Genomic DNA, 23,810 nt, shown 5'->3' with positions numbered 1-23,810 from the left:
CCACCGGTCTCTCTCGTAATTAGAGACGTGTTCCGCAGTGTCTTGTACGCCAGCTTGTCGGCTCGGGGAGGGCAGGGACCGCGTTGGGGTTGGTCCCTGGAGCAGACTTTCAGGCACGCTGGAGACATTCGTTGAGGACTCGGGAATGAACGGGCGCGCAGTTGAATTAGAGATCACAGTGGGAATCCCGGAATCCGTGGGTCAGCTCCAGTGTGCGGTCTTCCCCTGACGGTCACGCGGGGCCTTCCTGGCTCCTGCCGCCCACGGCTCTCACCGCCCCGAGGGGACACTCGCACGCCAGCGGTAGGAGCACCTTGCTCTGGTGATGCAGGGGCGGCTGCCGTGCGTGACTTCAAAACACGATCTGTGGCTCCTGGGGTCCTGGGGACCATGTGGCTACACAGCCACGGAGGGCCATTCCCACGTGAATCTGTCCTTCTCCCTTCCAGGGGCTCAGTAGAGACAGCACCCAGCCCGAAGAGCGGCAGGCTCAGCCTGGGTTCAGGCTTCAGCACTGCCTCGGGCCACCGGTGCCATCGGGACGAGGCCCCGTGTCTCTCTGACACCCAGCTTTGTCACCCGTGGGTCCAGAGCCCTGGCCCCGACCGTCACCGGAAGTCCCCGCGAGGCAGTCAGTGTGGTGGTTAAGGGGGCGGGCTCTGGAGCCAGTCCCCCTGGGTTCAAATCCCAGCTCTGGGGAACCCTCTTGCACTGTTGGTGGGAATGCAAATTGGTGCAGCCGCTCTGGAATGCAGTGTGGAGGTTCCTCAGAAAATTAAAAATAGACCTACCCTATGACCCAGCAATAGCACTGCTAGGAATTTATCCAAGGGATACAGGAGTACTGATGCATAGGGGCACTTGTACCCCAATGTTTATAGCAGCACTCTCAACAATAGCCAAATTATGGAAAGAGCCTAAATGTCCATCAACTGATGAATGGATAAAGAAATTGTGGTTTATATACACAATGGAATACTACGTGGCAATGAGAAAGAATGAAATATGGCCTTTTGTAGCAACGTGGATGGAACTGGAGAGTGTGATGCTAAGTGAAATAAGCCATACAGAGAAAGACAGATACCATATGGTTTCACTCTTATGTGGATCCTGAGAAACGTAACAGAAACCCATGGGGGAGGGGAAGGGAAAAAAAAAAAAAAAAAGAGGTTAGAGTGGGAGAGAGCCAAAGCATAAGAGACTGTTAAAAACTGAGAACAAACTGAGGGTTGATGGGGGGTGGGAGGGAGGGCAGGGTGGGTGATGGGTATTGAGGAGGGCACCTTTTGGGATGAGCACTGGGTGTTGTATGGAAACCAATTTGACAGTAAATTTCATATATTAAAAAATAAATAAATAAATAAATAAATAAATAAATAAATAAATAAAACAAATCCCAGCTCTGCCCTATAGAAGCTGCGTGAAGTGGGGCGGTCATGTGACCTCTCTAAGTCTCCGTTATCTGCTCGGTGAAAGGGGTAGAATGGCGGCTCCTCCCTCGTAAAGCTGTTCGGATCATTAATTAGGTTAATGCATGTGAAACACTTAGTACCTGGCACACAGTAAGGGCTCCTTTAAATTAGCATCCTTTAAATTAGATGGTAGCGAATTTGTATTGTGAGCTATTTACACACGAGGACATATGTGTATACACACACACCCAAGCTCGAGCTGTGCCGCCTGGTTCGGCAGCCACAAGCCACCTGTGGCTGCTGAGTGACTGAAAGGTGGCTGAAGAGCTGTCATTACGAAATAGACACTCAATTTCAAGCACTTAGTATTTAAAAATGTAAAACACCTCCTTAATGATGTTTTATATTGATTACACGTTCATACAAATATTTTGAATATATCCGGCGACACAGAATATTGCATCAAATTTAATCCCTCGTGTCTCTCTTGACGCGTTAATGTAACGGCTCCTCGCGTGCTGGTCTCAGAAAGGCAGGCTGGTGGCAGGTCTCGCCGGGGAAAACATTTTGTCCCGATGAGCTCATCATAATAGGTGCTATGTCATGCCAGGGAAGACGGCCTCACAAAGCTGTGTGTGTGTTACTGTTGTTGTTATTGTCACCGCTTCAACATTCCCACAAGCGCTGGAGGAGAGTCAAATCCGATCAGGATCTGCCCACCAGTTGCCAAATACAATTAGTGCACAGACCGAGATGTGTGAGCAATTTGAGCTTTTCTCCTTTGCCTGGAAACTCAGAAGTCGCTGGCTGCCCCCCTCGGGGGGTTACAAGGTGGGAGAGATTCCGAGGAGGGAGTCCACTTTGTTAATAATTGAACAGATATTCATTAGCCACCTGCTGTGTGGACAACACTGCCCTAGATGCTAAAGATACAGCAGGGAGCAGGTCAGATAAAGAGCCAGCCTCCTTCTAGGAGCTCATCTTCTACAGGGCCAGTGGTCAGCAAGCTCAGAGAGTGACGGTGCTGCGGGGAAAAGAAAGCAGGGCGATGGGGCAGACTGGAATACTACCCGGCAAGGAAAAAGAACCGGGGCTTTATGCGCTACGGCGGGGAGCGTCAGAGATGCTATGGACTAAGTAAAGGCCAACACAAGAGAGACTATAGTGTAGGATCCCCTTTATGTAAAGTTCAAGAACAGGCAAAAGCGATCTGCGGGAATCGAGGTCCAAATAATGGTTATTTGGGGGAGGGGATTGGATCAGGAGAGGCTAAGGGAGCCTGTAGGAGCTGGAACTCTTTGTGTCTTGATCTGGGTGGGTGTACCCTTAGGGGAAAATACACGCAGCTCTACCTCTGAGCTGTGTGCACACCCGAGGCCAGCACGTTATGCTCATTATCTACGGCTGTACGTCAAGTTGCCACAAAAATTAGCAGCAATAAACAATGAGCATTATTATCTCACGGGGTCCCTGTGAGTTAGGAACAGACTCAGCTGGGTGCCTCTGGATCAGGGTCTTTCATAAAGTTGCAGAAGGGCTGCCGGGGCAGTGGGGGAGCGGCTCCTCACAGCTACCTGGCAAGATAGTGCTGGTTATTGCCAGGAGAGCTCGGTTCCCTACCGCATGGACCTTTCCATGGGGCTGCCATAGTGTCCTCATGACGCGTCAACCAGCTTTCCCCAAAATGAGATTGAAGGGAGCAGTCAGAGAGGAGTCCACGGTGCCTCGCCTCCTAGGACTTACTCTCCAGAGTCCTACCCGTTGCTTCTAGTGGATTCTGTGTTAGCACCAAGTCACTGGGTCCTGCCCACACTCAAGGGGCAGAGGAATGAAGCTTTACTCCTTAAAAGGAGTAGTAGCAAAGAATTTGTGGGCGTATGTTAAAACCACTGCACATGCTATACCCCAGTTTTAAAACAATTTTATATTTCAAATAAAAGGGGTGATATGATAGAAAGTAATAGGTTTTAGGAAGTGTGTTCCCTGTGCATCCTGAGGAGGTGACGTTTGAACTGAGCTCTGAGTAGGGAGAATCATGAAGACCAAGGGAAAGGCACCAAAGGCAGAGGGAACAGCAAACGCATATGCTTTGCTGAGACACTGAGTTGCTAGAGATTCAGAAAGGCCAATATGGCAAGGGGAAAGAGGAGCAGGGGCGGGATAGACAGAGGTCACGGACGCTGCTGCGGGAAGGAGTGTGAATATCCTGGATCTAAAACGGCTCAAAGCCATTGGAGGGAGCTTAGCAAGGGCGAGGCCCCTCTGGTGAACGTTTTGGACCCTGTGCTGTGGCTGTAGGAATGGGAGTGGAGGCCATCCCCGGAGGAGAGGCAATGGCGGTTTGGATTAGAGCAGTCACAGGGACGAGGGGAGAAGGGTGTCGACTGGTCCCTCCTCTGTCCCTGGGATCCCACGTGCTCAGATCTTGCCACAGCTCCAATCTCTGGCAGTCTGCTCCCCGGGGGCACCCAGAAGGCAGTGGAACGATACTCCGTTGTCCTTGCTGAAGGCAGGAAGGCTGCAGTCTCAGGTTTGGCCCTCAGCAGAGCTCCGTGCTGCCCGACAGGGCTCTCCTTAGGGGAGTCAGCCTCGCCCGGGCTAATTTTACCCACCTCGTGGGACTTGCGTGCTCCTCTTTCAGATGAAATACCCTCATTTCAAACAAAGGGCGTTTTTTAATACCGGTGAAGCACTTGGTAGTTGCCACTGGCATTTGACTTGAACAAAGTGAAAGTCCTTGGTTTGTGCCCAGAGGCGGGCCTGGCCGGAAGCCCTGAGGAAGATGCCCGCTGCCCACTGGGCCCAGCCGGGACAGGGTGGGCGTGGCGGTCCTCCTGATAAAAGAAGACGTTGACCGTTCTCCCATCTCAGGCCATGCGCCTTCGTCTCCGGACAGCCCATTGATACTTGCTTCTGGTTTTGAACTTTTCTAGAGAGAGAAGGGCAACAGAACATAAACGCTTCATGAGAATCCAAACACTTTCCAACTCCTGAGGAGGGACCCCCTTCAGAATAGGAGAGTTTGTGCACTGCAGTTTGGATTTGGATTTCCAAGTGAGCTGTTGACAGCTTGCGAACGCCTAAATCTTGGTCTTCTGTTCCTTTCCAGCAAACCCTGGTTTCTTTCATTATTGCAGGGACAGATCTAGAGCATTCACTTCTTGGCAGCGTGCTACGGCTGCAAAGACTTCTTTAGTACCTCCTTGATTCCAAACTGGAAAAGCGCCTGGAGATTTTGAGCCCATACGTACTGAGCCTACTCAACTCTGCCCATCGCACGATACCTCCCTACGCAGGCACATTTCCTCGTGATCCTCCAGGTGGTTGAAGGGAACATGGGCTGGGGGCTAGGAGTCCTGTGGTCTGCCCTGGCACCATTGCTTGCGTGACCTTGGGCACTGTACTTCCCCCCCGCTCCCCACCCCCCGCCCTGCCCCCCGCCAAAGGCTTTCAGGGGAACTCAGGTCGACAAGTAACTCTCGGTTCCTTTGCTGCCCTGACTCTGGCAATGGCTTCGTAGCCCATCAGCTACCAAGATGAAGTGCAACAGGTCAGCCGATCAGGGACCCAGAGGAAATGGCTCAGAGAGGCCCCTGGGCAAATACCTGAGAGGCAGAAACAGCCACCCATCCAGAGAAGAGGAATCTTTGTAATGGCTTAGTGACCACTCACATTCAGATGCTTTCCAGTTCACGGTGCCGCTTGGTCACAGAATGGGAATATGAAGTTTGAGGTTGTGCCCCTCTCGCCTCAAGTTTGTAAAATTTTCCGTTTCCAGACCACAGGCCGTGCGCTCCCGTATACCGGTAGGTCACCATGGATAACTGTTCAGGTTGTACACGGTGCAAAGGCACCCAGCGAAGAAGGCAAATGAGCCTCATGTCCAGATTAACGCCAGGCCAGAGGTCATCTCACCTTAGGCGGCTGGAGCGGATAGCGGCCTGCGGAGGAACGAGGCAGCTGTGAAGCAGAGGCTAAGAGCATAGTGGAGTGCTTAAGTGCTGGAGACAGGTCGCCTGAAGCGAGTCATGCCATCTTGTAGTTAGGCCACCAAGGACAAGCTGTTTATTCGCATTGGTTTCCCCGTCTGTAAAATGGGCTAACAATAGTCCTAACTCCTGGGTTGATACAAGAATTAAACAATATGTTAACAGTTAGCATGGTGCCTGGCACGTAGTCGCTGATCGATAAAAACATTAGCTACTATAAGTTGGAGGCGGGAGTGCTAATCATTCACCGTTCTCCTCTCAGGAGATGTCCTGACCAAGAGTCGGACGTTTTTTAATCCACGAGCGTCCCATGCCCTCACTTTACGAGGCGGAACATCCTCATGCTCCTGCCCAAGTCCGAGTCCTGCATGTAAGAGGAGGGCTGGCTCCTGGCCCAGTCTTCTTGGAGGTTCAGGGAACACCAGAGCAAGGACCCAAGAACATGCGACCTTTCCAGTGTGACCGCCCTGCCCCCTGGCTAACTGTGCTCCAGTGGTTATGAGGCCTTTGCGGTCACTTAGCCAGTGAGGATGGTCCTCTGCACGGGAGCTGTCCTCACCCCAACCCCCCAGCACTTGCCTTCAAGATAAAAGATTTGACCTAGTTCCTGCTTTAGGAGTCTTGGTGAGAATATGGAGAGTGGGGAGGGCTGTACTTCTGGGACTTCCCTGCCAGCTGGGAGTCGTGTGCCTTCGTCCGAGAGCCACCCCCTCTGCACGTGGCCGCATCCCAGGAAGATGGCAGACCCTTCTGGTCACATCTGTCCTCTCGGTTGACACTGAAGTTCATGGTGACCACACCCAAACTGAGCACCAACATCTGGGGAAAAATACCCAGCTCCATCCACCTACTGGGTTCTTCACTCCTGTCCAGGTGGAATAAATTTGTCTCTGTGCTTCGTGAAGCTCTGAGACTTTTTTAGATGAAAAAGTCAAATGTGGAAACCTGGTTGGCAGAAAGGTCCCTCACAGTTGTTGGTGCAGAAATATGCTTCTGGGTGGCTGCGTGTTCCAGAACGCACGGAGCGTCTTGCCCACAGTGAGGACTGACAGGGCAGCAGGAACACCAGAAAGGTGTTTTGGAGTTCACCATGCTGAGCGAGGCCCGAAGGCCCCGAGCCCGGAGCAGGCAACTTCCCAGTAGCAGGTGTGCTGGGGTGGCCGGCAGAGTTTTCTATCAAGGCCGTACGAGGTGGCATTGCGAGACTGTGGCATCGTGACCAAGGCTGCTTACCTAGGATCCCAGCCATATTTCTGAGCTTAGTTGAAATGTTGCCTGTTCTGGGTGTGTGCGCCCTGGACTCCCTCCCACCGGTGTCAGAGGACGTCCGAACGCCCAACTGCCTTCCCAGTTCCACCCCTGCTCGTACTCTCCTTGTCTGTGGAGCTGTGTGACCAGAGGCATCACGGCAGAGGGGGCCTCACCTGGGTTTGAATCCAGTGCAGCCACATGTTAATTGTGTGACACTGGCCATACGGCTTCACCTTTCTGAGCTTTAGCCCCTTATCTGTAAAATAGGAATAATACTCACTCTAGGGCGTTGTTTGAAAGATTGAACGTAGGGCATGAGAACATTTGACATGTACTAGGCATTTAATGGTACATATTGCCTTTTTTTCTTTTTTTTTTTTTTTTGTAGACTGTAAGCTCTTTAAAAAAAATCTTGTTCTTCTTATCCCCAGCACCTGGCACAGTGCCTGGGACATAAGTAGGTACTCAGTAAATGTTTATTCAAGTCAAATGAATTACTTTTAGCACAAGTGGTTCTCAAAATTTCTTTTGTCCTTTTATTGTTCCCTAAATAACGTTAACCCATGTTTTGACTTCTGTTCTTTTAATGAAAGAGCTGCAGAAGACATCACACATCCCAAAGCGGGACCGTGTGCGTGTGATGCAAGAGGTCTTTGGAAATCTACGTGCCTAGATCTGGTTGATGCTGTAAGAACAAGCTGGCTTTGATGACCCATCAAATATGCCTTTTTTTTTTTCCTTCCAGATTCTTAGAATTTGCACCAGGTATACCCCAGAACAAGACACCATGACTTTTTCAGATGGCCTTACCCTAAATCGAACTCAGATGCACAATGCTGGATTTGGTCCTCTGACTGACCTTGTGTTCACCTTTGCCAACCAGCTCCTGCCTTTGGAAATGGATGACACAGAAACAGGCCTTCTTAGTGCCATCTGCTTAATCTGTGGAGGTACCAACTACCTAGAAAACCCTCATGAGATTCCATGAAGAACAACTCGCACTTGTCATTTATGGGAAATTCCCATCTCCATTCCAGAGTTATTTTGCATGGAAAAAGACACGTGAATAAATAGCCAGGCATGCATGCTTGGGGTCCGTTGCATTTTTCCATATGGTTATAAATTAAATAAAGGTACTTGGGATCCTGTTGCTCTGAAATACCACAATGCTATTTCTCCAGTTGCCACAGGTATTATTTCAAAGGTAGGATCAGACTGTTGTAAAATAAATTGCCCAGGGACATTTTAATGATAATGCTAGGGACTTGATTGTGCTGTTTGCTACTTTAGTGGCTGGGACTACAATTCATTGGTTTGTCTCCCCCAACCCACCCCCACCCCAACGCCCAAACCTTGCAGGACCAGGATAAAGTATGGCTTTCTGCTCTGTACTGACCCCTACTGGCTCACAGGAGGTTGAATCATAAGTGGTTAAAAAGTAATGGCTTTGATTACGGGGCCTGTTTACCTTGCTGTTAGAACCATCCTGCTCAAGGCTTGTTTGAATTCAGTTCAGTAGTGACACCTCCTGGTCACAAGGAGTAATTCTCTTCCTGGAACAAAAGCAACCAGGCATCAGAATGTGCTTTTGACCAGCAAGAGGGACATGTTCAAGTGTCACTGCCTAAAGCAGTTCCCTGTATCTTCAAAGTTGTGCATGTGATGGAATCATCACATTAATAAAATGATAATGTGCTAGGAGGAACAAGGACGCACGCTCACCTGGCAGGTGCGTGACTCTTGCTGCCCTAATTGTTTATCCTTTATTCCTGCTGTCTAGACCGCCAGGACCTTGAGGAACCAACAAAAGTAGATAAGCTACAAGAACCACTGCTGGAAGCACTAAAAATTTATATCCGAAAGAGACGACCCAGCAAGCCTCACATGTTTCCAAAGATCTTAATGAAAATCACAGATCTCCGCAGCATCAGTGCGAAAGGTAGGTCTTGAAGTCTATGTTGTGTTTGCCAAGTGGTCCTGACTTGTTTTTAAACTGATGTTTTCATTCGGGACGTTTGATAATAGCTGTCTTTTTGTTGTTGTTGTTGTTGTTCCGGAATTCATTTCTCACGGAAATCAGAAGGAATATAGTATTCACCCTTTAAAAAAAAAAAACAAAAAAAAAAACACCTTAAATCTTACCCTGCTCAATGATCTTAATAGATTGAGTTTATAATTCAGATTACTAAGTAAATAGAAAAACTGTTTTCAGGAGAATGTACTCTATGACAGCCTTTTTCATCTCATGCCTTGGCACACATGCTCTGGTTGCTATAAACTTGACTCCAGTTTTTCCTGACCATCCAAACCTGGGGAAAATGAATAGTACTTAGGGCAGTTGTTACTGGGTGAAGTCTCTCTCTCCATCGGTGTTGCCGTTGCTATCTCACGTGTAGGCAGATTTACTTCTGCACACTTCTCAGCAAAGGAACTCTTGCTCTCCTGAGAGGTATAAATATTCTTGGTCTAGTGACTTTCAGTTTGTGTGGCAACGTGAGCAATTACAGAAGTGCCTAGAGCTATATCACAGTTGAGTGTTAGCGTGGGGCTTTGCTGTGTGGAGAGAAAACTCAGCAGCTATCCCGGGTACCCAGCCTGCTGCGGTCCTTCTCCTTCCCCATTAGCGTGCTCTGCCCCTGAAGGCCTGGCCGAGCCAAGGAACCAACTCTGCATTTCACAAAGTGCTTAAAAAACACGGTGAATTTGTTGGACGAGGAGTCTCGATTCTTGAGCTACTTCGAAGAGGTTTCCTCGATGAGCCGTTCCTGAGTTCATCCTTAGCATGGGGTTCAGAGTCTCTGCAAACAGCAGATACCAGTGCTTGGCCATTAGAATTACGAGGTCTTTGATTTTAAAAACAGTGAGGCTGTTTAACTTAATACTGTCATTGTCTAGATCTAGCTAGACCGGTGCTAATAGAATTTACTGTGATTATGGACATGCTCTCTGATCTGCCTTCCCAATACAAGGAGCCACTAGCTACACGTGGCTCTCGAGCACTAAAAAAGTGTCTAATTCAATCGAGGCACTGTTTGTTCTAATTGTAATGTAGCCAATTTAAATCGTCGCACGTGGCTAGTGCCTGTTGCCCTGGACAGGGCAGTGCTGCGTCCAAGTTGACAAGCTGCCCACCTGTCGCTTCCTTCCTTTGCGGGTAACTGGTATCCTTGAAAACTGTCTTGTTGGAAGACACGCTCTTTCTGGTCTTTTATCAAGAACGTCTCTTTGTAAATTAAGTGAATATATGTTGACACTGTTTCCTACAACTGACTCGGGCATGGGAGCAGCACATTTAAGGAAGTCACCGCATCTGTGCTGCATAGAAATATTTAAATGTCGTAAAATTAGGGTAGCCTCTGGAAGGCACTGGCAGCACGGTTTTCACCAAAACCCTCGTTCAAGTCAGTGAAGGTGGAGCCTTAGTTCTTCAGCTTGACTCCTTATCTCTACCAGATTTCTATTCTCTCTCTTTAAAAGGTGCAGAACGTGTAATTACCTTGAAAATGGAAATTCCTGGATCAATGCCACCTCTCATTCAGGAAATGCTGGAGAATTCTGAAGGACATGAACCCTTGACCCCCAGTTCGAGCGGGAACCCAGCGGAGCACAGTCCCAGCATCTCACCCAGCTCGGTGGAAAACAGCGGGGTCAGTCAGTCACCACTGGTGCAGTAAGACACTTTCCAGCCACTTCAAACATTCCCCAGTACCTTCAGTTCCAGGATTTAAACCGCAAGAAAGAAACATTTTTACTGCTGCTTTGTTTTCGGACTGAAAATATATTAAAACTCAAGAAGGACCAAGAAGTTTTCATATGTATCAATATTTACTCCTCACTGTCTAACTTACCTAGAAATACAAACTTTTTAAATTCTAAAACTCAGCCATTTCGTGCAACCAGAAACTAGTTAAAAGCTTCTATTTTCCTCTTTGAACACTCAAGATTGCATGGCAAAGACCCAGTCGAAATGATTTACCCCGGTTAAGTTTCTGAAGACTTTGTACATACAGAAGTATGGCTCTGTTCTTTCTATACTGTATGTTTGGTGCTTTCCTTTTGCCTTGCATACTCAACCAAGACACCGAGGTTGTGGAACAGACTACTGCACGCGTCCAGCTAAGAGAGGCTCAAAAAAATAACTTGCTTTCACAGAGTAATCAGGACACCAAGGTAAGGAAAGGGGACTGTTGTACAGTATGACAAAGCTAGAGAGAAGTCTAATTTAGTTAGTACGGAAGCTTGTCCTTGCTCTTTTTGACGCTCTCAAACTGCGTCTTCTATTTCATGTTGCCCAGTAAAAAGATACAAATTCACTGCTCTAGCAGAAGAGAATTCTGTATCGGTGTAACTGCCAGTTCAGTTAATCAGATGTCATTTGTTCAACTGTTAATGTCACTTTAAGAGTGGTTTATCTTAATGACATAACTACACAATTTTTTTTTTAAAGATACATTTTTACAGTAATGGTAGCCTCCAAGGCAGAAACACTTTTCAGTGTTAATAAGTTTTTGTTTACCTGTTCACAAGCCATTAGGGAAATTTCATGGGATAATTACAGACTGGTCTACCACCTACACTGTGTAACTCCAGTGTCCTTCCTCATTCATGCCTGGTATTGAGGGTTTGTTTTTTTTTTCCTAGCCTCCTTGATGCCCGGGGGCTAGTATGAACCCCTAAAGGCATGGACAGAGAATCTGCATCCTTTGACCTTGTTCAATCACTATGAAGCAGAGTGAAAGCTGTGGTAGAGTGGTTAACAGATACAAGTGTCAGTTTCTTAGTTCTCATTTAAGCACTAGTGGATTTTTTTTTTTTTTTTGATATATTAGCAAGTCTGTGATGTACTTTCACTGGCTCTGTTTGTACATTGAGATTGTTTAACAATGCTTTCTATGTTCATATACTGTTTACCTTTTTCCATGGAGTCTCCTGGCAAAGAATAAAATATATTTATTTTAAGAGTGTATGGGAGCTTTTACTACACTTCCCTCTTTAGTAAAGACACAGAGTACACAGTTCCATTTTTAATGTTTAAATTTCATTTCAAAAAGCAGGTCTGTAGTCTGCAACCATGACAATTAAAATCTGTGCTAATGCACGGCAGTCTATAACAATTCTACAAGCCAATCAGACAGTACATGACATTTCAATGAGTAAAAAAGAGCATAAAACCGTATGTGTAAGAACAAAATGTTAAAAGGCCTACCACAATAATAAAAAACCATCAATTACATCATCACATTAAAATAAGCCAGATGTACAAAAGTCTGAGACAGAAAAGACAAAAGGACAACACAATTTATCTGTTGAAAAATGTTTCTGTGCTCTTTGGGCACTTAATTAAACATTGCAAAATCAACATCTTCTTCGTCATCGGACTCTGCAAAATATTTTACTTCTTTCCTAGCCCGACCGCTCCGTGGCAGAGAAGGTGCTTCAGAAGTGAAATCTGATGGGAAGATGTCCACATCTGAATCCTGATCAAAAGAGGTTTTCTTCATTTTCTAGACATGGTTTAAAGAAAAAAAAGAGAAAGACTAATGTTAAAAAGAATTATTCCTTATACTTCACTTACATTTGAGAAATAATACAAATAACGAGGCTTCTAAAATCATAATTGTAATGCTAACTTAAGTGTAAGACCAGTTACCTAATCCTTTTTCCCTTTATAAAAATGATGAAGTATAATAATCTGCCACCGTGGTGATATTTTTTTCTGAATTTCTCTATTACCAAGCAACTATGCACAGTACCCAGATTAGTACAAATTATTTACTTGTAAGTAGCTCTCAATTCATGAAAGGAAAACAAAACTTATGCACAATATGGAGTACATACTATGTTTATTATAAAAATGCAGAGAGGAGTCACCAAGATGGACCAGACACATACAAGGAAGACTGGATGGAAAAGGCCAAGGTGGAGAATGGCGTGAAGCTAAAATCATGTTTGTATTTTTACATTTTAATAGGGAGAGAAGAAAAAGGACACTGGATGTTTTTCTTTTACCTATAAAAAAAAAAAAAGATTGTGTGCTCCTGGAGAAAGGTCAGACTGTGAAAATTAGCCACAGTCAAATGAATTCAAGTTAAAAGAAAAAAATCAGAGCCTGGGCAAATAAACCCAAGCTAAAAAGAAACAGCCCCTATTTGGTCTGAAAAGTATTTCAGACACATAGCCAATAACTTCAATCGTTCATTGAATGAAATAGAATACTCTTAATTAAGTAGGCTAATTTATGCCAGACTTTTATCCAAGAAATAGTCCTGATTGTATGTATCTTACACTTGGATAATTCTTTTAACTATACATAAGTGCCGTATGCATAAGAGAGGCTAGGTTTAAAGTGTTAGAAGACCTTATAGTAATAAGCCAACTAAGCCAGTTATAGGTCATCGTAAAACAATGCATAAAAAGATGTTCCTGATTACCTTGCTTGGTGTTTTGGATGTTTTCCTGCCAGGGTTATAATCACCTTCATTTTCAGAGCCAGATGCTTTCCTTTTCTTTGCTCCTCGGCCTTTACCTTAAAATGATACAAAGGGGTTTTTTCCTCCCAAGGTTAAAGTACAGTATAAAAAGATAAATGCCACAACATTACAGTTCACTTCTTCGGCATGCCCCCATCAGTACTGCAATCCTGGTGTCTAAATATAAATGATGTAGAAACTATTTGGCGGCATCATTTCAGTTTTGGGATTGATGGGACGAAAGAGTATTTCACAAATACATTTAAAACTAGTTGGAAGGTCCTGGTGACAAATTTTAATGACCAAACTCCTGATACACAAGAGAAACCATTTGCATTTTGAACATGTGGTCTTTGTGCCTAAAAAGAAAATGTCTTATTGCTTTTTAACTTGTATGTGATGAAAACAAGTTTTAGTTTCTAATTTGTCCTAGACTAGTACCTTCAAAAATACAATATGCATTATTAGAAAATACATATTTTCTTATTAGCACAAATTATATTTAAAGGTGTAGTCCAAATTTTACTTATGCACTAGTAACGACCAATCGCAGGTCCCATTTTAGGTAGCACAGTCTTAGAATAAGCCCCGAGTATTAATCATAATCTGTCAAATCCATGTTCCTTCTCAGACTTAAAAGCACCACATGCAGCTTTTTTTTTTTCCACCTAACTAACCTCTTATTCTCACTGGAGGAGAAAGGGGGAAAAGTCATATGCAAATGGTGACAAAATATTCTACATCCTACAATGATGCCAGTGAAAGAGAAAATGGAACTAAACTGCCATTCTAAATTTTAAAAATTCTTTAAGAGCTATGACGAACCAGATTGTACTAGTATGGATAGCCTAAACACTCCTGGGATCTCCTATTTTATCCAATGAATCAATGAAATGGCACTTGTGAATCTTTAACAGTTTCAAGCCAGGCATAACAGAAGTACAGATCTCCTCAATCACTGTTTCTTTTTTGCCCCTATTCTCCCTTGTTTCCATGTAGCTATCTCCTTATCCCAACCACCACTCTAAATACACTGATGGCAAATCTGTCAGTTGGGAGAAAAGGCTGAGCAGCTACCCTCAGAAAAAACTGTCTTACACATATTTTTTAAAAAGCACCTTTGAGGACTTTTCTAGATTCTGGAAAGAAATGAGGGTTCCAGGATGAAGAACTGGTTCCTAGATGAGCAAACAGCAGCTCCAGTGTACAAGTCCCAGCTCCTGGGAATGGTCACTGTCCACTTGGCAAGGAGCCCTCATCTGCCTTCTCAATAACTACTCCCAGTGAGTCTGTGCAGGGGGTCTCTGAACCATTCTTAGGTATGTAAGTTGTTTACTTAACTTCCGAGTCGTAATTCCTTGATTCCTAAAACAAAGCACTAGACTTCCTCTGGACTCTAATTCAGCACTAATTCTTAAACATATTCCTTGTTGAGGAGTAAAGCAATTTAAAACAAAACAGTACAGTCTTTCTAAATTCAATGAGAAGAGACGAAATATTTCCTACATGACATCCATTAGAGGGTTAAACATAATCCTCACCTTTTGGGGGTGTACTCTTCTTTGGAATGCCGAATTCTGAATCTGAGTCAGAGTTTATAGTCTCTACTTTCTTCTGTTTAGGGGTTCTCTTGGGCTTAGCAGTTGTATCTGAAGATGGTTTTCCTATTAAGCAAATTTCCATTTCATAAATCAATGTAATACACTTACCAGCGAACCATGCTCAAGCGAATCCTGTAACAATGGAATTTCTTACTGCTGATAGGAAATTGAGTAGCCTTACATAACAAAATGGTTTCTCTTCCCTTGGTGCCAGTATAAAGCCAAACAATTTCTCACAGATGACACCATGCTTTTTATTTAATTATGAATATGCCTTTTGCTATTTCGTGGGAGATTATTTTAAACAAAGGCCATTAATGTGAATTAAGCAGGAACTTTTAAAAAGCAGTAGTAAAAATATAGTCATGATAGAAAAGTAACATATTTGACATTAATTACAACTCAAGTATAACCACATGTTACGTTCTAACTTCTAAAATGTTTTAGAGGAAGGAAAAAACGTTTTTACAGGACCCCCAAATACCATGAATAGAAGCTGATTCACTTCAATTCAAAGTTGAAAAGTTGAAATCCAAACATGGCACTTTTATGTAGAAAGAAATGTGAAAATTCCAGGTAAGACAATAGGCCCAAAAGCCTTTGTTTTATGAGTTTTGCTTTTAAAATAGAATGTTTTTCTGCTTCATTTACCTTCTATGTGAAAACTGATAAATCAGACTTCACTTGTGTGATTAGTAAAAATTAAAAAACAAAAACCAGAACAGGCTAATTACATGGAAAATGTATTCCTGGGCCCAATCTGAGATGCTAGGGTAAAGGCCCCTCATTAGGACGGCAAGAGAGTCCACACTCACGGCCGTGGCAACCACAGGTTTTGTGGCTTTTCCCTGAATCCTTATGACTAAGTCCACCACAAGAGCCACGTGGCAGGCAGCTCCTAGCACCAGTGTAGGCTTGACACAGCAGTGTGTTCTAGGAACCAGCTTTCTCCTTCATTAGAGTTTCCAGGCTTGAGTGTTAGGTGGCAGTTAAAGTTCCACCAAGCAAATATAAGTCGATACCGGAGCACCATGAGCTGCTTCTGCTGTCAACGACTGGAGTTAGAGGTTAACTTGTACAATAATACATATAATTTGGAGCTAACAGAGATAATCTCACAGAGGATGGAGGAGGGGATGCATCCTCTCCTTGAAATGGGATTTTGTGGGAACTGTATTTTTGGAAGGCAGCTAGAGGAAGACTGAGGGCTTCAACTGTTTCACGCAAGCATCACCCATTCAGCTGACACAGGCTAGTTCAACTGGTGAAGCAACCAGACGGGACAGGGGTTGTGGTATGCTAGCCTGTTAGTTAACACTCAACACTGACTCATTAGCTTAAATAGGAGTGAACAGCTCGATGAAGGAAACAGGTTGATACGTTCCAAGAAGTGACAGGGCTCCCAAGTTCTCGGGTGGTTTTAAAGTGCTCACGTGAAGACAATTTTTAAAAAGATGCAGAAAGAAAAACTATAGGGCCTGTCTCAGTTTGAACTCCCCAGAAGCAGACCCCACCGGCCCCAAAACAAAGACTCCAGTATAAGTACTTATTTGGGAGGTAAAAAAAAAAAAAGGGGAGAACAGAACTGAGGCAGCGAAGCGACAGCAGCCAGTAATGGGTACGGTACCAAGCCTGTCATCACCCTGAGGGCTCACCACGAGCAATCTCTGAGCCATGGGAAGCACACATCTCAGAGCCGGCTAACCAGAGAGGCAAGAGCACTAACGTATTTGCAAACCGGCTCTCTTCAATTACCAAGGAAGAGTGGCTGGAGTGGGGAAATACCAATATTCCAACATAGTAACAAGTCCTGAGGCAAAGAAATACAGGCACTGGCTGATGTGTACGGAAGAGGTGTAGGTGAAGGGATGCAGACAGGGCACCTGGTGTGTTGGCCAGAGAAGCTGTGGCAGTCAACCAACTTCCTACCGTGGTCCTAGTGCACTCAAAATAAGTAGGGACTTCTGTTGTTGTTCCCCTTCATCTAATATGTGCATGTCTACAATGGAATCTGTTTTACATTTTTGAGGTACTGAAAAGATGGTCCACACTGTATGTTTATTTACTTGCTGTGTAAGGAGCACTTATCTTTTAAACACAAAGCACTAATACTGGCCTTCTTCAAAAACACCAAGAGTATGTCCCTTGGGACTAGTAACAGATTCCTATGTCAAATCAACTTAGATTTATGGAGAATCTAAGGCTATGGGAAAGAAAGAAGCTACATGACTCAGAAAGAAAAAAAGAAGACCCCAGCAGAACTGAGCCATCATTCCAAATGGGGTGTGAAGACATGACCTACCTAGATAACACAATCAGGCTACTAGCCAGACAAAATTTTCATCTATTTTACAAGCTAACACCTATAGGAGAGCTTACTTAAAAAGCTATCTTTAGATATCAATACACAGGATTATTTTATAATTACAAGAGTTTCACAATAAGGTCTTACATTTTAATTATTACTTCATACGGTTAGAAAACAAGAGGGATTCTCTTTATACACATTTATACTATTTTCTACTGAAATCCACGTGCAAATAGTTTCAAATTAAATTTCCTTTAATATCAACTACATATAGTCTGTAAGATGCTTAACAACATCAAATCTAAGTACATACCCTTTTTAGCAGCTACTGTTTTACTTGGAACTTTATCTGTTTGTTTCAGACCAAACGATGGTGAAAAAACAGAGGCAGAATCTTCTTCATTACTGTCAAATTTAGCTGAATCTAAAAATTATAAAGCTTTCTTTCAGTAAAGAGACTCTATAAGGACCACTTAACAGTTAAACTTTGATTCTTTTTACTGATGACTTCTCTTTAGCTAATTGATCTTAGAAATTTCTATTTTGTGATCATATAATCCATAACATACAAACAGCTGAAAACAAAAAATATAACAATGTTATATTTCAAAAATGTTAACTCTGTTGTAAAACAATATAGAAATGTATAGAGTAATAAAATTCTTAATAGTCCCAAATGCTAATCATTTAAAACATAACTGATCAGCTCAAAAATACTGATTGATTTTAAACTGCAAGATCTCACTGTGATTATTTTACTATCTACACATCTAATGCTGTTAACCATTTCAGGAATATCAGTAATAATGTTCAATCTAAGAAAGTGGTAACTTCATCTTTTAAAAGCCAATTTTAAGTCACTGAAGATCAATTTAAAAGGCAGTAGGCATGCTCTGGTTTCTCTTCAGATCACATCAATCTTTCGCCTTTTAAAAGTCAGTAGGCTTCAGTTTACTCTTATACTCCATTTTGATTCAACAGTTCCGCTCTCCATCCCTCCCTCCTTCCCTTTGTCAAACCAAAACAGGGATTCGATATGTCTACTTAGATGTGACAGTTTCACATAACAGTTTTGACATGCTCTCAAATATGCATATCTATCTATACACTTACAATACGTATCAGATCTATGTCTGTCTGCCTATATGTGTGTGTGTTTTAAAAATTCAAGACAGTTAAGTGTAACTAGATTGACCTTAAAAATTCCCCACATAAAAGTATAGGAAATAGGGGCACCTGGGTGGCTCAGTCAGTTAAGTGTCTGACTTCAGCTCAGGTCATGATCCCGCAGTTTGTGCTGACAGCTCAGAGCCTGAAGCCTGCTTCGGATTCTGTGTCTCCCTCTCTCTCTGCCCCTCCCCAACTCACACTCTGTCTCTCTCTCTCTCTCAAAAATAAACATTAAAAAAAAAATTGTTTTAATAGGAAATAATATACACCCTGATTAAGTTTGCTTCTTTCAGCTACTACAGTTTAGTACAAATCCGAATGTCAGTCCCCTTGTAGCTTAAAACAAAAAACTGTCACATATACATTCACATTGCCATGAAAATCAAATTTCATCTTCCAAGATTTCTTTATCTTTTTCTCTCATTAAAACACTACATGCACATCTATACACACATCTATCAACCTAACGAGTTCCGTAATGCCTATTTTGACCAATTAGTTGGTACTCATCTTAGAAAAAGTAAATAAACCTTATTACGTTGAGGGAGATGTAAAAAGAAGGTAAGTTTTCCGCTCATAAAAAAATCCATAGCAATAATACAGCAAGTAATGAATCAAAGAAAAGATTAAAGGAGCATACCATCTTCTGACTTCTGAGAGTATGAAGGAAATGAGAAGAGATTCCCAAAATCGTGGCCTTTTTTGTCATGTGAAGATTTTCTATTAGAAAGAAAAATTAATCACAATTTAAATATAGTTTCAACCTTGGTAAATTATATAATGTGCTGCAGGATTCTAATTGCAGTTCTCTCATTGGTTTCTCTTTGTCAAAGACAGGGGAACCAAACTTTTTTTTTTCTGTCTCACGTGCACAGGTGTGCACAGAAATACATTCAGAGACACCAGAAAAACCAATGATTTAACATAAGAGAATGGAAACTGAGCAAAGGTTAAAGTTACCCAAATTATCACTACATTAAATTTTATGATTAACAGAACTGTTCCAGAATTCAACATCAGTAAATTATGACCAGAAACCTAAGGAGAAAGTCAGAATCTCTGTCAGAGTCCTCAATAATCCTATTTTTAACCCTAGACTGCCTATGATAAAACACTTCCTTTAAAATCTAAAACAGCTTACAAACTTCACATCTTACACATTAAGGTTCAATACTCTCCAGAGGCAAAAAAAAAAAAAAAAAAAAATCAAAGCCAAAGCTAGGGAAGAAAATTAAATCCTCCCAGTTCTAAAGAATTAGTAACTTCTCTGAACCATGTTGTCAATGTCCCATAGGCCTGCAGCCTATTTTTCTAAAGTTTTACTGGAACATGGCTACACTTAGTCATTTACATACTGTTTCTGGCTGCTTTCTTGCTACAATGGCAACAACTGAGTACTTGCAAAAGAGACCATATGGCTTGCAAAGCCTAAAATATTTGCTATAGAGCCCTTTATGGGGGGGGGGGGGGGGGGACGGACCTGCCAATCCATGCTCTAAACTATAGACAACAGTTCTGTAAACAGCTGCAACATTACCCAGATTTTTTCCTTTGTGAGGAGGACCTTACCTCGAATGATGATAAATTCTTAGACACAGTTTACTAGGAGATCTTTAATAGATGCCTAAATAATGAATTGTACCATATAACGAATAGTACTTTATTACTTACTCTGGAGTAGCTTTTGATTTGCCAGGTGAAAATGTATATTCATCTTTATCTAGGCCATCTGAAGGAACAAATTCATCTTCCCCATCATTTGTTATGGGAGATGCTTTCACTTTCAATTCCTCTAAATCATTATTGTCCTCATCATCATCAGCATCATCATCCTCCTCTTCTGAGAAGTCAAACGTGTACTTAGGCCTTTCAGCTAAGAGGAGAAAAAAAACCAGGAATGTTAAATCCAGCTTTATTTACATGAAATATTACAAATAATGCATTTGAAGATATTCCAGCTATCTCTAAAAAGAACAAAAGGGGGGAAAAAAGACAAGCATTCACAGCAAAAACCAACAGCTTTGGCCTCAGTTATTTTGATAGCATCAAGGGTTAATCTTGTACTTCCCAGGAGGCTAATGCTGCATATGGCACAGGGGAGCACAAACTGATTAATAAGATTGTTAGGGTGCAATTTGTCATACTTAAATATTACTCAAAAATAGGAATATAAGCCATTGTAAAAGGGACTACTAAGATTTCCCATTTCTGCAATTACAAAAGACAAATTTTACTCGTCTTAGAAAGGTGCCGAACTTTCTCTTAACCTCTTACATAAAAACTTCTATCTTCTATTCACAATAGTTTTACTACAAAATAACAGACCATAATTCTTCAGATGAATGAGAAATATAGAGATAATACCTCAACATATTACTAAACAATAATAAAAAAAGCATAAAAAGGTACCAAGTATGGGGAAAGGCACATTGGTATAATGCAAGTCTTATAATTTCTAGCATAGACTATGGAATAAAATTTTTAAATAATTTGGATGCTGTGTCATTTTATACTTCATTTTAGGTGTACGAAAAAGACTAAATACAATTTTGAAGTATCTAATTTAATAGATTAATTTTCACATAAGTTACTCTATTAAAAATTCACCTACATTGTACTACCTGTGTGCATTAGGAAAAGAATTCAATCACTGGCGATTAGAGCACCAAAGAATTTAAGGTCTGACATATATTTTTAAAAGTATCTCGCAGAAATAAAACAGCCATAATAAGGTATCATTCATTTTAACTAAATTAGGACTTAATAAAATTTGAGAAGAATCTTTACAATAGGACACTCAATTTTTAAATATTTGAAGACTTCAAATTAATGAATATTCAGAAAGGATAAAATTGCATGCTTAACAGCCATACAAAATAACAAGATGATATCTTCATCCTAACTCTAGCACTGCAATTATATAAATTATGCTGTGTGCATGGAATCAGACTTCTAATCATGAAACTTTGTGATATATGGGGTAGAAAACAAAACAAAAACTACAAAGCACTTCTACTGATCACTGTTGATATTCTACCAAGAAACAGTTTTTACCAAACATCTTCAAACTATGGATGGATTAAAACCCAAACTTTCTAACAAAAACCAATAGACAACACGATTCACTTTAGAGCAATCTATGTCCAACTTTGCTAAAAACAACATTCTCTAAAGCAACATTTTTGTCTTCATGAACCGTAACTTCTGAAATACTAACAATTTAGTACTTTAATGACATTGACAGTACTAAATATACCAACTTATAGGAGTAATACTAACTTGGGCAAACTAGAATATACAAGAAAATAAAAATAAAATATATCAAAGTACCAGCTGCTCTCCTAAGCAAAGAATCTCTGGGAATAACCACAGGCTCTGTTTCTTCCAAGTCACTTTCTGACTTGGATTCATCATCTGACCAAGGATTCCGTTTCTTCACTTTCTTTGCAGTGGATTTACCAGATGATGTAGGTGTTTTTCTCACCCTGGTACCTAAAAATGAAAGAATAAGGTATGTATCAATATTTATACAAATGTCATTACTAAAAATAAAACTCATAATGAAAGGTTAATTATAAAATAATGTTCATGAAAATTTAAGACATTAACATCAACTACTAGAGGGAAAAAAAAGCACAATAAAAAAAAAAAAATCTAGCTATACCCTGTACATATATATATTTTTTTCCCCCTCACAAAAATACTTTGTAGGTAGGGGCACCTGAGTGGCTCAATCAGTTAAGTGGCAGACTCTTGATTTCAGCCCAGGTCATGATCTTGCAGTTCATGAGACTGAGCCCCACGTCAGGCTCTGCACTGACAGTTCACGGAGCCTGCTTCTGATTCTCTCTGTCCCTCTCTCTCTGCCCCTCCCCCACTCACACTTGCTCTCTCTCAAAATAAACAAAAAAATGTTTTCTTAAAAAAAAAAAAAAAAAAAAAAAAAAAATCTTTGTAACAGTTCCTCACCAGGCTCCTTTTTCTCCCTTTTGGGTTTGGGACCTTTATTTACAGGAGCTGACGGGATCAATGCCTCTTCTCCTGTACCCTCTACTGGTGTTCCACTGAATTCTTCGTCAAATTCTACTTTCACTGCTGTGGTATCGAGATCACCCTATACATTAAACAAACAAATAACTAGGAGTAAAAATAAAAATTAACACCATACATTTCCAGCCAATAGATCACTTCTTCATATCAGATAAGTAAAAAAATAATGCAGAGGACATTGATCAGACCATCTTCTACTTTATTTACCTGCAGCAAATGATATTGCTTACCACTCTACTATTCTGATACACTCTATGAGATAATAGCTACTTAAAAGTAACCATAAAAAAAATAAGATGGCAGCTTTTGATTATCAAAGGGGCTTTCAGACCAATAGCAAAATACACCAAAGAGTACCTGCAAAATAAGTTCCTATATTTCAGGTCTCTCGTACCAGAAAAAAATCACAGATTATTGAAGGAAGATAAGCAACACATGTCATGCACTGCTAGGTATTAGTCAAAGTCTCCCTACCCTAAGATTATTAAAAGACAGAGAAGGACACCAGGACAAGTCATTAGAATACAAATAACAAATATGGAGGGAGGTATAAAAGTAACCCAGGGGGAGAAGTGAGCAACTCTGCCCAAGGCAGGGTCAGAGATGACTTCATGGAGAAGGAGCCTTTCTGACTGGGTTTTGAAAGAATCATGTATGTTTGCCAAGTGAAGAGAAGGAAAGGCGGGAAAAGCATCCCAGGCAAAAGACACAGAGGCATGATCACCATATTATGTTTAGCAAATTCCAAACAGTCGGGTAGGATTCAAGGAAAGGGAAAAGCAAAGAGTAGGCACATGGAATCACAGGGAGGTATGCAGTTGCTATATGACTGGATACTAGAATCTGTGTGCAGTCAGTGGGGAGTCACTGAAAACTTTTGAGCATCTGTGCAATAGTCAGACTTATTTTTGGAAATATCACATAGGTAGTAAGAGACAAAACAGAGAAGAATGAAGTACAAAAATGTAGAAGTCATGATAACTAGAGACAGGAAGACTAATTAAGAGGAACACTTTACGTCAAAGAAAACTTCTGAAATTCTAAGCCAGTATCAATGGAGACCAAGAAAAGCGGGGCAGTGGGGGGAGGACTGTGGAACTGCTACATAGGCAGTCAGTAGGATTCAGTTACTGATTAGATGAGAAAGTCCCAGGTTTTTGGCTTGTGATGGGTGATAAGGCACAGAGGTGGAAGAGGTTTTAAAATCAGGATAATGGGCTCAGCTTCAGTTATGTGGAGTCTGAGGGGGCTTTGGGCAGTCAGGTAGCTGTATTAACCTGGCACTCCTGAAAACATTGTAAGTTAGGGACAAAGATTCAAGAGTCATCAATGTGAGTGAAAAAAAAAAGGTCTGGGCATAGATGAGGTTACTTGAGACTATGTAAGGTGAAGAGAAGAGTGCTAAGAACAAAACACCAACTAAAAAGGAGAGAGGCCATTTCCTAAGGAGGAACCTGTGTGTGCTAGGAAGCTAGGTAAGAGGCAAATAGTACACACATCAGTTTATCAGAACAGTAGAAGAGAGTGATCTCTCTGGTATCACAAAGTTCCTATGCTTT

At 42.1% G+C, this 23,810-nt stretch overlaps 2 protein-coding genes and 1 long non-coding RNA gene across 12 annotated transcripts in view; 1 reads left to right on the top strand and 2 right to left on the bottom strand.

Annotated features, from left to right (window-relative positions):
• Positions 1-11,611, top strand: part of RARB (retinoic acid receptor beta) — a 681,957-nt gene extending 670,346 nt beyond the window's left edge. For 7 of the 8 annotated variants that reach the window (XM_058729723.1, XM_058729722.1, XM_058729724.1 and 4 more), the window contains 3 exons: positions 7,398-7,602; positions 8,433-8,591; positions 10,130-11,611. In XM_058729723.1, the coding sequence (XP_058585706.1) occupies positions 7,398-7,602; positions 8,433-8,591; positions 10,130-10,326 (561 nt within the window). In that variant the 3' untranslated portion in view covers positions 10,327-11,611. The remainder of the gene's footprint in view (positions 1-7,397; positions 7,603-8,432; positions 8,592-10,129) is intronic. The other variant, XR_009261697.1, reaches the window with a different exon arrangement.
• LOC131511736 (uncharacterized) lies at positions 1,775-8,502 on the bottom strand. 2 transcript variants are annotated; one of them, XR_009261701.1, is made up of 4 exons: positions 8,375-8,502; positions 8,121-8,205; positions 5,328-6,908; positions 1,775-4,341 (listed from the first exon to the last, which is right to left on the bottom strand). It is a non-coding gene; the product is annotated as an uncharacterized LOC131511736 (long non-coding RNA). The 2 variants fall into 2 exon arrangements; XR_009261702.1 differs by lacking the exon at positions 1,775-4,341 and having other exon boundaries at positions 4,851-5,530.
• A 52-nt stretch (positions 11,612-11,663) lies between the features above and the next one.
• TOP2B (DNA topoisomerase II beta) overlaps positions 11,664-23,810 on the bottom strand; it is a 65,947-nt gene continuing 53,800 nt past the window's right edge. For both annotated transcript variants that reach the window (XM_058729720.1, XM_058729721.1), the window contains exons 29-36: positions 22,171-22,315; positions 21,532-21,693; positions 19,873-20,074; positions 18,842-18,921; positions 17,345-17,455; positions 14,664-14,786; positions 13,084-13,178; positions 11,664-12,156 (exon numbers count right to left, since the gene is read on the bottom strand). In XM_058729720.1, coding sequence (XP_058585703.1) covers positions 11,989-12,156; positions 13,084-13,178; positions 14,664-14,786; positions 17,345-17,455; positions 18,842-18,921; positions 19,873-20,074; positions 21,532-21,693; positions 22,171-22,315 — 1,086 coding nt within the window. In that variant the 3' untranslated portion in view covers positions 11,664-11,988. The remainder of the gene's footprint in view (positions 12,157-13,083; positions 13,179-14,663; positions 14,787-17,344; positions 17,456-18,841; positions 18,922-19,872; positions 20,075-21,531; positions 21,694-22,170; positions 22,316-23,810) is intronic.

Source organism: Neofelis nebulosa, chromosome 5 (assembly GCF_028018385.1).
Source record: "Neofelis nebulosa isolate mNeoNeb1 chromosome 5, mNeoNeb1.pri, whole genome shotgun sequence".
Classification (NCBI taxonomy): domain Eukaryota; kingdom Metazoa; phylum Chordata; class Mammalia; order Carnivora; family Felidae; genus Neofelis; species Neofelis nebulosa.
Note: the sequence above shows the minus strand (reverse complement) of the source record. Positions and strands in the feature narration are given on the sequence as shown.